We start from the raw sequence: 17,750 nt of genomic DNA on the forward strand, positions 1-17,750 counted from the left end.
TAGAGTGCTCCCACTCTGGATGAAGGAGCACAGTGGGCACATTTGGACAGAAGGATTGTCATTCTGGGGGGAGGGGAGTGTTAGAGTATTTAAATCTAGTACATCTAACAAATTGAAGCCAAACTCCAGCTGATGCTTTATAAGCAATTAAAGCATTTTTTTTCCTTTAAGGATAAAGGTTTTACATAAATAAAAGCTGGCCATTGTAAGTACCCTTTTCGGTGTTAAAATTATTATTTTTTGTCTTATCTCTGTAACTGATAAATTCTGTTTGAGCGCTTCTTTAGGGGGAAAAAAAAAAAAAAAAAAAGACGACTTACTGGCTGCATCACCAGATGAAAATAGAAAAAAAGAAAAGCCAGAAAGAATGCAGCCACATCTAATAATTAGTAAGCTGTGATATAATAAATGTTTGCATTTGGGTTTAATACCACTTTAATGACATTTCCAAGATCTGAGTAATTTGTCCAAGTCAGCTCTGCTGCTCTTTACACAAGTGGGTGTATGTTCCTGGCTCATCGTTTTACAAGGAGTCTATGCACGCATTCTGATAGACATGCCTCCCTTTTTCCCTGTGGGTAAATATCCACATGGAGCAGCTCATAGTTCATGCAATTTCCACTGACAACTAAACACAGAACACGTGCAGCAATTAAAAGACTTCCATGTGGATTTCTGTAGTGATGCCTTACATAATATGCTACTAATACATATATTTTCTTTACAGATAATTCTGTAACAATTACCATATGCAATATTGTAAAATATTTAACATTTTTAGTGAAAAACTACAAAAGACATAGGTTTTTGCAGTTAATCAAACTTGAGAAAATCTATTCAGCTCAATGCTGGTGTGAAAAGTTAATCTGTATAACCAGTAAAAGTTGCTTTTAATTCTCTACATACAGATTTTGACATTCTTGTCCTCAAGCAGTCCCAGCAGGTCACATTGTGTCATCAACTAGATTATTTCTAATTTACAACACAAAGAAAATCTTCAAATAAGGACCTTTCAGGAGAGCTTTAAAGTTGGCCTGTCTCTAAAACACAATCGTCACAATCACACGAATCACCAGGGCACAATGTCATAGCATTACCAAATATCATTTTTGAGATGCATCATCTTCTTGGCGTAAATAAAAAGTGGTGCTCTGCTATCACATACAGTCTTAGCAGTAGATGACGTGGTCTCTGCCTACAGGGTGCACTGTGTGTGATTGACATCAGAGACTGCAAAACATCTGTTGCTTTCTAAAGAGCAAGACCTTATTTATGAAGAGGGCCAATAGGAAGCAAACCTGCTTATAGGATGATGAAAATGGCTCCTTACACATGCATTTATAAGTACAAACAAAACATTAGCACAGTCAAGATGAATGTTGTATGTACCCGCCGTATCCACAACAATGCATGTGGCGTATCACTTGGTGAATGGATTAACTACCCTCACAGAACACGAGATTATTGACTAGGGGGATTTTTATCATCTGTTTCCCGTCTTCGCACTTTATGAACTTGATTGGAAAAAAGGACCCTATTTATTGGGATCACACAGCGCTGCTGCAATACTGAAGGAATGCTATTGACTTAACTGACTCACTATTGCCTATATATATATATATATATATATATATATATATATATATATATATATATATATATATATATATATATATATATATATATATATATATATATAAGACATTAGCACACAATGATAAAATGCAGATATTCAGCCATGCCCTTTTTAAACATTCTTACCTGAAAATTACCAACCATGGTGAGTCCAGCAGCACAAATCCAACCCAGCACAAAAGCTACAGTGTTCAGCAGGGAGGGACCATAACGTTCAATGACAAAGGCATATCTCAGCAATCCAATGACCATCACTGCAAGGCAGAAAGAGTGAGAGTTACCACTTTAACATTTTTTTTAACAATATGCTTAGTTTAGATTTTTGAGTACACCACTAAACAAAGCCTTGCTAAGTAAAACTAGGCTAAAGAAAGTTGGGTCATTTAGGTTTATTGTAGTATGAAGTTTTAAAGAACGGTAATAAGGAAAAATTAACAAAAGGTGGTAGAAGATGCCACAGAGCTCGGACACCAGCCATGCGGCTTCAAAGACAAAAACTGAAAGAAAGAAAAGAATGTTTTTATCAGTGTTGTCATCAGCTACCAATCCTGCAGAGGCAAAGCCCAAATTTACTTTAAAGATGAATCATGGGAACAAAAAGTATCAATATTAAATATATGTCTCAATAGCCACAAAAGATATAAAACCACTGTGTGTGCGCACCAGGCACCTTTGCAAACCCAGGTATAACCATTTAAAGGTTTGACACGAGATTGTATTGGTATTTTACATTATATGCCTAGCCTAATTGCCTGGTGCTTTCCTGCAGTTGGCGAGCCGCAGTTGGCTGCGGGCAGCCTGACATATAATTGAACGGTTGTAAAGAGCCACACACTTGTAAACACCAATGCTTCTTTGTAAGTGTGCAAGTCTTTTACGTTTAGGAACTACATAGGACACACATGTGCAGATAAACGCCAATTAAAAGAATTCAGTTTACAAGATTACAGTCTCATACAGACATTTACTTGCATTGCAGGCTGTACATGGGGCACCTGTGACTCCCCTGGCACAGGAAAGTGCCAGGAAGTTACACTAGGCATAAAAAAGGGACTATAAAATCTTGTAGCAATGACATCACTGGGGTATACACAGTCTGAGCAGTGAGCAGAGCATTGGGAGGGATGCAGCAGGTCCATCCACTACAGGCTGCCTGCTTGCAGAAAGCTCCATGAGAGGAACAGGTACAAGACCAGTCATCCTACACAGGGACAGATAGCAGCACTGACCAGTTTTGATTACAAGAAACTGAAATCTTCACAATGGATTACTGCATAAGATCTGGAAGAAGAACTCAAAGCACACCAAGATTCAAGATTACAGGTCTCTTGTCCTGGATTTCAGTTTTAGTCTAGGTTTAAATCCGTTCCGGTGGGTTGCGTGGGCACAGCAGCCTATTCATTTGAATGGGGTGCTGTACCTGTCGGAAATGCAGGGATAAAAATCAAGCCTTTTTTTTGTAAAGATGCAGCCACACGGAACCGCATGGTGTTGCACCCCTGTGTGTCTGCAAAAGGGAAATGTGCATGATTATACATGCGTTTCTGACCTGCACATGTGAACCTAGCCTTAAAGCAGATCTCCAGCCTAACCTTCATCTTGAAGTTGTACAGGCTACTCTCCTGAACTGAAAATGCTTAATCTGATCTCACCGCATGTGCATTAGAAGCTGTAGCAAGGTACACAAAGCCTGCCTCATATTCTGACTTCCAGCACCATCTAGGCCTTTCCAGCCCAATTGTCTCTGACCCACCGCTTTCATTCATTGGTCATGGAAACTCAGTACCATATTTGGGCATTAACGCGGTAGTAAACATTGAAGAAAAAACAATTCTCTCTGCAAAGGCATAATGGGCATTCATTGCATACTAGCACATTTTGAAAGACTTGCCTTGAAACTAAGCCCTCCAACTGCACCCTGTCCCCGCTGCAGAGGCTTCCATCTTCACCCGGTCTTCTTTTCGGGTTCGTGTGCTGTGGCCGACTGAATGGCCGAGCCACAATGATGCCATAGCACAGAGTTCTGAAAGGAACGGCATGAGTATACCATTCCTTCAGAGCAAATGTGCCGGTGACGTCACTGGCTGCTGCTCACTGGAGTATCTTTTAAACCAGTGGTTCTCAAACTTGTTATTTCCGGGTTCATGGGCCCCGGCGCTGTGATTGGCTGGAGCTGCAATGACGTCACTCTAGACGCATGCTTCACTCTAGCCGCCAGTCACAGTACGGCAGCTGAATAAACGGCACGAGCAAGCAGTTTCTTCAGTGCGCATGCGCCGATGACGTTGGCGTAAGCGCATATTTTAAATGTCTCATAAACCGTGTAGGTTTAGGAGATATTTTCAGTACCTACAGGTAAGCTTTATTATAGGCTTACCTGTAGGTACAAGTGGTGTAACTAGGTTAACAACCACTTTAAATCAATATGACATGGTATTGATAAGAGCAATGTTATCGAAGGGAAGTTCCCAAAACATGGCCCGTTGGGTGAGTTGAGGACTGAGGTTGAGAACCACAGTCCTAAACAGTGCACATTTAGGAGATATTAATTTAAACTATAGGTAAGCTTTATTATAAGATTACCTGCAAGTAAAAATAAAAGTAGAGCGTTTACTACCACTTTAACAAGGCAGTCTGCATGCAAATAAAGTAAGTCACAACTGGAATGGCCACTTCTCCAGACTGACAGCCACCCATCAAACCTTTGTGATATTTGCATAACTCCTCCCAAGACTTAGCTCACTACTTAAATGAGATTTCTTGAGGGGAGTGGAGAGGCAAGGCGGGGTGATGTTTTCTGTACACTATGTACAGCACATTGCCAGTCCCTCCTATCAGCCATGCCTGCACCGCATAGAGAAAGCATTACATCATTGGGTCTAAAATAAAGTATGACATAAGAAAAGAAAGGTTTTATTTAAAATTGTAATTAGCTTGTTAATTCGGGTGTAAAGAAAAAAACCAGGAAAGGCAAAAGATAAGCAGATTACATTTTAGCTTTAAGCACCTGCCAACTTTTAGCTACATTCTAAACCATCAAGTCCCAAAATAAGTCTAGCCTCAACCATGAGGCCTGATATGTTCGTGAGAAGGAATGCGGAATCATGGAAAGAGAATTGAAGGATTAGAAGATGTACCAGTCTCTTTCAGCGACACTAAAAACAATATCCTTTTTTCTCCAAAAATAAACCACACACATTCACTACTTAATGTAATCTATTTTTCATTCAATGGCTTCTTATTTTTTTCCGTCTCATTGTACTATCCCTCCATGAGCTCCCGAACCTCTCCTTCCCCCCTCACATTTGGTTGTTTGGAGAGAGTGGTGCTTGTTAGCTGCAGTCATATGCACTTCTCTACAATTACTACAAATCCCATAGTCTCTAGTCCATCTCGGGAGTGAGCAAGAGAGGGTGGCTATGTTCCTACATTCAGGTGGACCCTAGAGAATGAACGTAGCCACCTTCTAACATGGAGGACAGATCACAGCAGGAAAAAAAAAAGGGAAGAAATTTGGGGGAGGCTGCGAGCAATAGCAGGTACTTTTTGGAATGAAAGATTACATCATTTTAGCAGTTACATTTTTAAGTTTTAAGTTTTTTTTAAGGTCAATAAATACATTTTACAAAACATTTTTTAAATGCGATCTTCAGACAAGTGCTACCACAAGAAGGAATATAAACTGAGCAATATTAATAGCAAGGCACAATAAGGACTTAGCATGTTAAACCTGAATGTGAGGAGTAGGCTCTGGAGCCGTCCACACAATTTAAAAATGATAAAGTTCTGTTTCTTCCATGGATACATCCTGTAAGAATATCTGTGAATCACTCGAGCTCCCACTTCCAGTCACCCTGTGTTCTCAACCTTCTAATTTGACTTCCCCTTTAAAGGGTTATATGCTTAATGGATCATCCAGACAGTGCCTCTAAATTTATCCAGCTCAATTGTGGATTAATGCCCAACTTCAAAATGATGACTGTCCAATTTAGCTCAAAAAAGTAAAAAGTAAAAATTTCATTGTGCTTTCCACTACAAACATTTCATATTTAAAATTAACCAAATATTACACTCACTTTTTAGGCCTCATGCACACAGGACGTTTTGAAAACCTCATAACAGTCTTACATCCTGGCAGCAGCGTTTTGGCAGAAAAAAGAAAAAAAAAAAAAAAAAAAACGCCTGACGCTTGTAAAAATGTGTAACACGTTTAGGCGCTTTTACAGGCATCAAATGCTTGGGCTTTAATTTATTTCATTAGCCAGAATAATATTTTTTTCTGGTCACTGAAATTATATATTACTCAAGTGTTAGAATTAGAAGCTTTTAGAGGCAGAAAAAAACCACTGCCAATGCGTCCAGGAGCAGCAGAGTTTTGGCAGAAAAAAACGCTTGAAAACTCGTCTAAACGCGTTAACATTAGACAGACAGACAGACCCTCTTTGCCCCCGAAGTGAGGAGGGGGCTGTTGGCCACGAGGAATGCTGCGACTCAGGCCGAGACCCAGTCGTATGCGACTTCCCAAGACGTTTTACTCCCAGGGCCAGCCCCCTTCCAGTGGGGCTATGTCATGGCCGACCTAGCGCGTAGCTGCGGTCTGCACGCGCTCGCTGGCCAGACTGGGGAGAGCACTGGATCTTAGTGTCCAGCCCATCGCCCAGTCCAGCAGTTGATTCTAGATCTCACAGGAAAAAAATCCAAGAGAAAAAAAAAAGTAGTTAAAAAGCAAAAAAGAAAAATTGCCAGGATCAGAGATCCCAGCAGGGAACTAGGTCCTTACTCCTGACTAGGCAGAAAAAAAAAACTGAAGGCCTATAGCAGAGAGGGGGATGTATATCACCTAGCCAAGTCTTTTTTCTGCCTAGTGTCCTACTCCTGTAGGGGGCGATATAACCCTATGGTTCTGAACAATGGAGCGCTGTGTCTGTCAATGAACGAAAGAAAAAAATAGGTATTTTCCGACAGCAGCACCTCAGGGCCAAAATGTGGTCCTAAACAGTACACTTTGCAGTGCCATCTACTGTAAGTGGTGATATTGAGTAAAGCAAAATAAGTTGGAGCAAATGGCTCACAGAAAGAATACTGATAGGAAAGATACAGGAGAGAGGAAGTAAAAAGGGTGGAGAAAAGATGAGTGCTCCTTCCGACAAAGGCCTCAGCTCATTCTCTCTCAATCTTTAAAAATAATTAAAAAAAAAAAAAAAAAAGAAGTCTGGGCATGCTGTGGATGTCTGCAATCTCCACACTCAAGAGGTCAGTTTGGGCATGTTTGTAACATTAACATCACTAAGGGTGCATCACTGAATATTCTCATCCAGTATATTTTGATTTTAACACAAATCAATTATATATGAAACAACGTTCTCGTTTCTGCATCCTCTGAAACAAACCGGGGAGGCACCAGGACAGAGCAATAGATACTCCTATCCAGACAACATCTTTTTCAGGAAGGCCTTGTAGATTTAATTTCATCTATGACAAAAACATAACTTCAGAGTAGAAGAGTCCAGGTGCTTTAACTCACTTGTCTGCAGTCCAGATCTTTCACCAATTAAAAATATATTTGTCACATCTTGAAGCAGAAAATATGACAGACAACCCAGGACTATTGAGTAGTTGGAATCCTATATCAGGCAAGAATTTGACAACATTTCACTCCCCAAATCCTAGCAACTGGTCTCCTCAGTTCCCAGATTTTTAGAGTGTTAAAAGAAGAGGGGATGCTACGTGGTGGTAAACAAGGCTGTGTCCTAACTTTGAGACGCATTGCTGCCATCAAGTTCAAAATTTTATATTTTCTCAGTTAAAAACATTTGACATATTTTCTATTGTGAAAAAAATGTGGGTTTATGAGATTTACAAATCATTGATGATACTAAGCTAAGTAGGGCAATAACTTTTCTGTGGGATGTGGAAACCTTGCTAGAAGATCTGAACAAATTAATGGGGTGGGCAACTACATGGCAAATGAGGTTTAATGTAGAAAAATTTTAAATAATGCATTTCGGTGGCAAAAATATGAATGCAATCTATACACTAGGGGGAGAACCTCTGGGGGAATCTAGGATGGAACAGGACCTGGGGGTCCTAGTAGACGATAGGCTCAGCAATGCATGCAATGCCAAGCTGCTGCCAACAAAGCAAACAGAATATTGGGCTGCATTAAAAAAGGGATTAACTCCAAGTAAAAAGACATAATTCCCCACTCTACAAGACTCTGGTCTGGCCACACCTGGAGTATGCAGTCCAGTTCTCAGGAAGGATGTACTGGAAATGGAGCGAGTACAAAGAAGGGCAACTAAGCTAAAAAAGGGTCTGGAGGACATTAGTTATGAAGAAAGGTTGGGATCAATTAACTTATTCTCTCTGGAGAAGAGACACATGAGAGGGGATATGATTTCAATTTACAAATACCATACTGGTGACCCCACAATAGGGAAAAAACTTTTTTGCGGAAGGGAGTTTAACAAGACACGTGGCCACTCATAAAAATTAGAAGAAAAGAGGTTTAGCCTAAACTACGTATAGGGTTCTTTACTTTAAGAGCGGCAAGGATGTGGAATTCCCTTCTACAGGCGGTAGTCTCAGCAGGGGACATCAATAGTTCAAAAAAAATATTAGATAAGCACCTGAACGACAGCAACATACAGGGATATACAATGTAATACTGACATATAATCACACACATAGGTTGGACTTGATGGACTTGTGTCTTTTTTCAACCTCACCTACTATGTAACTATTGCATTCTGGTTTTTATGTCGTTTTTACACAGCATTCCAACGTAGTTGGAATTGGGGTTGAAGAAAATGTCCACCATTGAACCTGCTGCAAGACTCATGATGTCCCCTTACTGGTGGATGTAATTCACAGCTGTGGCATGGTCTGACTGCACCCTGATTGGGGGTCCATGCAGAAACGGGGTCCAATGTCGCAGAGCCATCTGAACTTCTCTAAGGCTCCAGGATGTTGATGGGGAGCTTGGTTTCAGCAAGTGACCATATTCCCTGGACCGTGAAGGACTGGAACCAGTGGCGGAACTACCAGGGTCCCAGCAGTCACTTATGATTGTGCCCTGGCATTCCGCCACTGTGGGGGGCAAAAGCTCAGAAGGTAGCTCCAGGCTTGCTGGCTGTAGTTATGTTCAGAGAGTGTCTATTACACTCTCTGACACTGTCCAGACCCAGCACTGACAGGGGCTCTGGGAACCCCGATTAAAGGGGAATGCTGGGAACGATCCCCTTAGATCAGAGTTACTGTTTACACCAGAGTGTGCAGCGTTCCCCCTTACAGAGTTCTCACTGTTCTTCCTTAAAACAAAGTCCACAGAGTTCTCCTTTATAGCAGAGTCCGCAGACTTCCCCTTACAATGTAACTGGAACCAGATGTAGAGTGGAACTCTGGATTCAGATATAAAGAGGGAACTCTTTGGACTCATGTAGGAGGGGGACAATTAGAATTGTTAATCACAAAATTGAAGTACAGCCGTGGCCAAAAGTTTTAAGAATGACAAATATTACATTTTCACAATCTGCTGCTTCAGTGTCCTTTAGATCTTTTTGTCAGAGGTTACTATGGTATACTGAAGTATATTTACAAGCATTTCACAAGTGCCAAAGGCTTTTATTATCAATTGCATTAAGTTTATCCAAAGAGTCAATATTTGCAGTGTTGGCCCTTTTTTCAAGACCTCTGCAATTCTCCCTGGCATGCTGTCAACTTGTGGGCCACTTTCTGATTGATGGTAGCCCATTCTTGCATAATTAATGCTTGGAGTTTGTCAGAATTTGTGGGGTTTTTTTTTTTTGCTCACCCGCCTCTTGAGGATTGACCACAACTCTCAATGGGAGTAAGGTCTGGGGAATTTCCTGCCCAACTTTGATGTTTTGTTCCCAAGCCACCCAGTTATCACTTTTGCCGTTTGGCAAGGTGCTCCATCATGCTGAAAAATGCATTGTTTATCACCAAACTGTTCATGGATGGTTGGGAGAAGTTGCTCTCGGAGGATGTTTTTGTACGATTCTTTATTCATGGCGGTTTTCTTAGGCAAAATTGTGAGTGAGCCCACTTCCTGAGAAGCAACCCCCACACATGAATGGTCTCACACACATGAAAGGATGCTTTACTGTTGGCATGACACAGGATTGATGGTAGCGCTCACCTTTTCTTCTCCAGACGAGGTTTTTTCTGGATGCCCCAAACAATTGGAAAGGGAATTCAGAGAAAATGATTTTACCCCAGTTCTCAGCAGTCCAATCCTAGTACCTTTTGTAGAATATTAGTCTGTTTCTGATGTTTTTCTTGGAGAGAAGTGGCTTCTTTGCTGCTCTTCTTGACACCAGGCCATCCGCCAAAAGTTTTTTGCTTTACTAGGCATGCAGATGCACTCACACCTGCCTGCTGCCATTCCTGAGCAAGCTCTGCACTGGTGGTGCCCCGATCCCACAGCCGAATCAACTGTAGGAGACGGTCCTGGCACTTTCTGGACTTTCTTGGGCGCTCTGAAGCCTTCTTCACAAATGCAGCGGAAATGTTTTTTATGGATTTAAGTTCATTTTTATGGCAAAGAGGGACTTCATCGGATCACTTTTCAAAACATTCTGGAGCATATGCATATTGCCTTAATAAAAACTGAGGCAGCAGACTGTGTGAAAATTAATATTTGTGTCATTCTCGAAACTTTTGCCCACTGCTGTAGAGTGTATACTACAGGAAAAAAAAAATGCAATGCACCGCTAAAGTCTTTGGGTTTGGCTTGAAGAAAAGATGGCAACCCTACACAAGACGGCAGGAAAGTGTCCCGCTGCAGGACCACAATAAAGGAGACAGGAGAAAAGGCCCCCGGGATCAGTGGGAAAGGCCCCGGGGCTAGAGGTCAGGGGGGTCCTTCGTGGTTTCATGCACCGGGGCCTTGAAGGTACTAGTTACGTCTCTGACTTGCACCCTCCTCCTCAGCCTTAAAGACTGGCATCTGTTGGCACTTTCTAGTGATAGGGAAGGAAAAACTTCACTATTGTTAGGACTGGGTTTGAGATCCATCAAGTTAGGGAATATCTTACCTCTCTGGACAGGGGCTTGGAGCAGGCTTTTTGCAGGTTGACAGATGTTGTGCTGGAGAGCTTTTGAATGAAATTGGGCAAAATGGAACAGCCTTGAAAGAGGCTACCATTAGGTTTAGAACTTACATGGAAAAACTCATTGTGGGATGTCTCTTTGGACCTTGATTATCGAGCCTGGGCTCAGAGAGAATTTGCTTTTCTGCAAGGAAGATTTTTGCTTGGGATGTGTCCAGGACTCGCCCCAAGTATTGCAAGTGAAGAGAATGCTGGAGGGCAGAGTTTTTTAAACCGTATCACCCAAATGAAAGCCTACATCTAAAATGTTCTGTGGACTCTTGCCAACACCTGAAAGGGAGATGATTTCTTCAGGAAAAGCTAATCTAGCTACTCTGAACTGATTACCCTGAGTTCTAAGAAGGGCAAAGAGAGGTGCCGGTACATTTGAATACTCTGGGAGCAGAGGTTACACCAGAAGACAATGCAAAAAAAAAAAAAAAAGTGCTTGTCTGCCACAGTGAAGCAAAGAAAGTGCAGATGAAGTGGATACATGGGAACTTGCAGATAGGCATCTTGGATGCCTACAGATGCCATGTATATCCTTTGTCACACAGAGGCAATTGCCGACCCTGGAGATTGCTGTATGAAAAATAGGAATTTCAAGGTATTTTAAGTGCAGAATAGGATGGATACCCCCCATTGGGCTTTGAACCGGTCTTGAGGGTACATTGGCACAACTACTTCCTGGGACAAGAGATGGTTCAGGGAATATTTCAAATCTGACTGTCCTTGAACAGTTTTTGGCTCATTTGAGGGAAATAAGCGGTGAGGGCGTGGAGTTGTAAACTCTATTTTGTACTTCCTTGAAACCACTGACTGAACCCACCGGTCTGAGATCTACAGAGGAAAAACGTAACAGGCGACCACCCACTCTTGAGTGGGGGGCGCTCCTTTCATAGGAAAGAGAGCTTTACGGGAGACTTGTGGAGTTTTGTTAGACCAAGTCTTGCACCAAAAAGAAGGACTGAATTTCGGTTTGATGTTTAAGCTTAGGTAGGGCGATTAGGTGCTCTGCATTTTGCAGAGGTAGTGGCTCCAGAGGAGGAGAGGGTCTTTGGGATCTTTTATTGTGTAAGTATTTTGGAAAATTGTCTCATCAGTTGTTTTAGGGAAGCCACAAAAATAAGCGGAAGGTAATTGCTATAACTGCTCAGGTAAAACATGATCCTAAAATACATGGTCATGATGGTTGTTCATTGCCCCAGTCCAATTAGTAGAAGATTGACAGACTGAAATTGCAGCGAGAGCTGGTTGCAGGGCTGGGTCTGAGGAGTCTCCAACTTTCTGTGGTTGCCACCCACTCCAAATTGTAGTTGTAGAACACAAATGGCTAAATCGAATGTTACAGACAAGATAGAAATTCTGTGCATGCAGGAGCCACCAGTCACGGCACTCGCTCGTGAAGAAATGAAACGGAGGACCGTTTCTTCATAGCACATGCGCCGATGACATCATCGGCCAAAACACAGTAAATCTCTCTTAAACTGTGCATATTTACAGTACCTATAGGTAAGCTTTATTCTAGGCTTACCTATAGATACAACTTCCACAGAGAGGTTTACAACCTCTTTAAGTCACACAGAGATTCCAAATTAAGAAGGCAACCACAGTAAACTAGTACCACCATGGTCAGATGTAAAACAAATTCTACCATATTAAATGTGCTTCTGCTTCATAACCCCAATGAATAACTGACAAGTGAATCCTTTTTCTCCACCCCATCAAGCAAACTGCTAATCAGAAACAGGATTGGAGCATAAGGCATAACTTGGCTTCTAAAGCATGCAAATGATAATGTGGCAAATGGAGGAATAATTTGTTTCAGTGCTTAATGTTGAAAAGCTAAATGTGTCGTGGATGCACTGTGGCAAATTAGATCTGTCAGAGTGGGAGTTTATTACTATGCAGAGCATTACATACTGTCAAGGCAATAAAAAGCAGTTATGACTTTTTTGATGGTATAATACAAAAGCTGGCTTTACACAACTCGTTTTTGATTTTCCAGCAGATGGATGGAGGAAACGCACCACTGCCAGAATACACTGATCTGTGGCTGCAGCCGACCAATGATGGAAATTTTTTTTTATCTCCCTTTCACAGTATGCCTGCAGCTACAGGCATCATTCAGATATGAATCTTTTCCGCTGGCGATTCTCTTCACCATAAGAACAATCATAGTGGCAGTTCAGCTGCTTTATCGTTCTTCTGGGCAGCCCTCCGGTGCTTCTCCCTGGTCATCCGTATGATCAGTGAACCGGAGAAGGAATGCACCACCAGCAGAGGTTGGCCATAGATTTCTGATGGGCAGATGGTCCCCGGCAATCGCTATGACTCCCGGAGGCCTGGGCACAACGTTATGATGTCACGTCTGGGCCGGCGGAAGTAAACCAAGGTGGGGACTTGGCAGGAAAGGCTGGGAATTTTTTTTTTTGATCTCAGCCTTTCCTGCATAGAGGAGAGATGTGGGGTCTTCTAGATCCCACATCTCTCCATAAAGAGGACCTGTCATGCACCATTCCTATTACAAGAGATGTTTACATTCCTAGATTAGCAGCATGCTGAACTATTCAACGAACAGAGCTTAAAGTCTCTACCTATGAGGAGAGGGGGTGTCTGCTTTTCCTCCAATCAGCTGTCTTGGCTGTATGCCCAGGCTTCACTGCAGTGCCAACCAGGAAGAGAAAATTTAACACCATGCGCACCTTCTAAACAGTATATAAAAGATAGACAGCAGATATACAATTATATCTGTGTATCATCTTAGGCTGTTCACATTAACTGGGTATATGTGAGGGTTTACATCCACTTAAGGCCCCTTTCACACTTATGCCACTTGGGACTGCAAAGTCGCATGACAAGTCGTACCCCATGATTTGCAACGAGTAAGACTGATATCTGTGTAACTTCAAGTCGTACCAACTCCAAAGTAGTCCCTGCACTACTTTGGTCCGACTTTGATGCAAGTTGAGGTCCATAGACCTCAAGTCTCCCTGAAATCGCTGAAAAATCTCGTCAAAATCCCGGGACTTTGAAGTCGCGGTAGTGTGAAAGGGGCCTTAAGCCTATAATACCCCTTAATTCAGTTTCCAATGCTATGATACTCTGAAAATTACTGAACCAAATGAATTTAGTATTTGAGACAAAGTTTTCTTTGGATGGCATGTAATATACACCAATCAGCCATAATATTATGACCACCCTCCACAACCAGCCGAGGCATTCGAGGCCTCTGAAGGTATGCTGTGGTATCTGGCAGCAAGCCATTGGTTGCAGGTTCTTTAAGTTTTGTAAGTTGCAAAGTGAAGCCTCCACGGATCGAACGCGTTTTTCCAGCACATCCCACAGATGCTCGATTGGATTGAGATCTGGAGAACTTCCCAGATAGCAAGCAATTTTGCTGCAAGTTTGAAAATGACTTGGTAAGCTATTGCTAGACTTGCCAGGCTTCACATGCTTGTTGCACAATTTCAGCAAGTCTGACTTGCATGACTTCAGATCAACTTTCTTTTAAAAAAATTCTGCTAGTCTGCTGCAAGTTCTGGTTCAGTTATGTTGTACTATAGTCATCCCATCACAGGGGTCACTGTGGCTGAATTTTCATGCTGTAGACTTGCAGAGCTCTTGCTGTAGACTCACCACTGCAACTTTGCTCATGCTAGAGACTTACCACGCAAATTTGCTACAAATTGAAAAAGTGTCAACTAGAACTTGTACTTAGTGCTCTGCAAGTGTACAACTTGTCAGTGAAAATGTGCAGCAAGTTAAAAGACTAATGCCCCGTACACACGGTCGGACTTTGTTCGGACATTCCGACAACAAAATCCTAGGATTTTTTCCGACGGATGTTGGCTCAAACTTGTCTTGCATACACACGGTCACACAAAGTTGTTGGAAAATCCGATCGTTCTGAACGCGGTGACGTAAAACACGTACGTCGGGACTATAAACGGGGCAGTGGCCAATAGCTTTCATCTCTTTATTTATTCTGAGCATGCGTGGCACTTTGTCCGTCGGATTTGTGTACACACTATTGGATTTTCCGACAACGGATTATGTTGTCGGAAAATTTTATATCCTGCTCTCAAACTTTGTGTGTCAGAAAATCCGATGGAAAATGTGTGATGGAGCCCACACACGGTCGGAATTTCTGACAACAAGGTCCTATCACACATTTTCCGTCGGAAAATCCGACCGTGTGTGGGCTCCATCACAGTTCAACACTGACACAAATGTGTGGCAAGTTATCCTTGTTATCTGGGTTGGAGGCCTCACACTCATGTTCCTCAAACCATTCTTGAATTCATCAGACCAGGCTACCTTCTTCCATTGCTCCGTGGTCTAGTTCTGATGCTTATGGGCCCATTTGTAGGTGCTTTTGGCTGTGTGCAGAGTGGGCACCCTGACCAGTCTGCACCTACATAGCCCCAAATATAACCTGCAATGCACTGTGTGTTGGAACACTGATCGGAACCAGTATTAACTTTTCAGCAATTTGAGTTACAGTATCCCTATTAGATTGGACTACATGGGCTAGCCTCTGCACATCAATAACCCATGGCCACCCATGACACTGTCACCAGACTATTTTATTTTTATATAAAATTGTGTGTTTTTTCTTCATTAAAAAGTAAACCTATATAGAAAGATGAAAAAAGAAACAAATAAAACAAAAAAAATGAACATAATAAAGCTATTCGCATATGTCCAAGTTATACATCAAGTTACAGCAAACAAAAAAGAATATACAATCTATCGTTACAAATTAAGTGCAGGATCTTAGAGAATGAGGTATAAAACACAAAGGCATAGTATACATCTCAAATACAATCCACATAAGTTGTGGAGCTTCTATCTGGATTTTATTTGCAGCCAGCTGATAAAATAGTGTAAGAATGATATGAATGAACAATCAGAGGATCAGAACTGGAATTACCCCAGATTCAATAAGACATTACATTGACATTACAATTTGACCCTAGTCAAAGTTGCTCAAATCCATATGCTTTCAACACCTCAACTTCAAGGACGCGATGTTCACTTGCTGCCTAATATATCCCACCTACTTTTAAATGTCACAGCAACAATATAATTAATGTTATTCACTTTACCTATTAGTGAAAAAAATGGCTGCTCTTACTTCCTGTTTAAATAAAAATGCCAGGACAATATGAAACCCTTCCAAAATAACCTCTTTTTGGAAAGTAGACATTGCAAGGCGATCTCATTTTTGCAATTGAAGACAGATGCTGGTATTGAAGGTGTTGAAACATGGAAGAGTGGGTGAAGGACGTGATGTACTGGTTGGTAACATACATCAGGAGTATGGGGATAAAAGGGTTAATGTCCAGGAAACAGAAGGCCCATGCATCACATACTTGTAAACTATGAAGTAAACCTTCTGGAGTTTCTAAGCATATTATACTTATTGCCACTTGATTCATAAGCCATTTTAACCGCTTGCTGACCGTGCTATAGCCGAATAACGGCTACAGCGCGGCTCAATAAATCTGGAAGGGCGTACATTGAAGTCCTCACAGAATCCCACTCCTGCGCGCAGCCGGGAATATCCGGACCTGGCGCCTCATGGTGAATGGCCGCTGGCAGCAGCCGTTTACCACGGAATCGCTCCATCAAATGATGGAGCGATCACTTCTAAACAAACCGGCGTCAGGTCTGGTCCCTCTCTCCCCTCTCTGCACCAATCTGTACAGTGCGAGGGGAGAGATCGCTGGTAACAGCGCTGTGGGCTGGATGTAGAGTGCCCACAGCACTGATATGTGACAATTCCATCCATCCATCCATCCATGCTCAGCCATCCATACTCAGCATACTCATCCATCCATCCTCAGCATACTCATCCATCCATCCATCCTCAGCATACTCATCCATCCATCCATATCCATCCATACTCGGCATACTCATCCATCCATGCTCACCCATCCCATCCACCCCCATCCATACCAAACCGTACCCAGCAGTACTCAGCCATACCCAGCAGTACTCAGCCATACCCAGCAGTACTCAGCCATACCCAGCAGTACTCAGCCATACCCATTAATGCTCAGTCATCCCATCCATACTCAGCCATCCCCATCCACAGCTCATCCATGCCACATCAGTTATCATCCATGCCACTACAGTGTCTCACAAAAGTGTAATAGGTAGTCAAATTAGATTTGAAACTTATGCCCCTAGAACACCTGACGGTGCTCCCTGCATGTTGGGCCTCTCTATATGGCCACGCTGTGGAAAAGTCTCACACATGTGGTAGCGCCATACTCAGGAGGAGTAGGAGAATCTATTTTGGAGTGTAATTTTTGGTATGTACATGCTATGTGTTAGAAATAGTGTAAATGGACAAAGTTGTGTAAAAAAAAAAAAAAAAAAAAAAAAAAAAAAAAGGGTTTTCATTTTCTTTACATATTTTCCAAGAACTTGTAGAAAAAAAAATGACATGTTCAAAAGACTCATTATGCCTCAGATTATATATTGGGTTGTTTTCTTTCCAAAATGGGGTCATTTTTGGGGCGTTTCCATTGTCCTGGTTCTCCAGGGCTTTCAAAATTGCAAGGATCTTAAGAAATGAGATAAGCCGTCAGTGCATCAGGTGTGATCAATTTTCAGAGATTGGCACCATAGCTTGTGGACTTTCACAGAGACCAAATAATATACACTGATTTGGGTTATTTTTACCAAAGATATTTAGCCGTATAAATTTTGGCCAAAACATATGAAGAAAAGTTACTAATTTGCAAAACTGTATCACGCAAAGAAAAATGCATTTTTTTTTTTTTTTAACAGAAGTTTCGGTCTTTTTTCTTTTATAGCGCAAAAAAAAACCAAAAAAAAAAAACACCCAGCGGTGATTAAATACCACCAAAAGAAAGCTCTGTTTGTGTGAAAAAAGGACACAAATTTCATATAGGTACAGGGATGCATGATTGAGTAATTGTCATTCAAAATGTGAGAGCACTGAAAGCTGAAAATTGGTCTGGTTAG

The 17,750-nt window shown here is 41.8% G+C and overlaps 1 protein-coding gene across 2 annotated transcripts in view; it reads right to left on the minus strand.

The window, feature by feature from the left end:
- LOC141106142 (transmembrane protein 150A-like) overlaps positions 1-17,750 on the minus strand; it is a 205,673-nt gene that overhangs the window by 54,076 nt on the left and 133,847 nt on the right. For both annotated transcript variants that reach the window (XM_073596616.1, XM_073596615.1), the window contains one exon: positions 1,762-1,889. In XM_073596616.1, the coding sequence (XP_073452717.1) occupies positions 1,762-1,889 (128 nt within the window). The remainder of the gene's footprint in view (positions 1-1,761; positions 1,890-17,750) is intronic.

Source organism: Aquarana catesbeiana, linkage group LG08, assembly GCF_042186555.1.
Source record: "Aquarana catesbeiana isolate 2022-GZ linkage group LG08, ASM4218655v1, whole genome shotgun sequence".
NCBI classification, from domain to species: domain Eukaryota; kingdom Metazoa; phylum Chordata; class Amphibia; order Anura; family Ranidae; genus Aquarana; species Aquarana catesbeiana.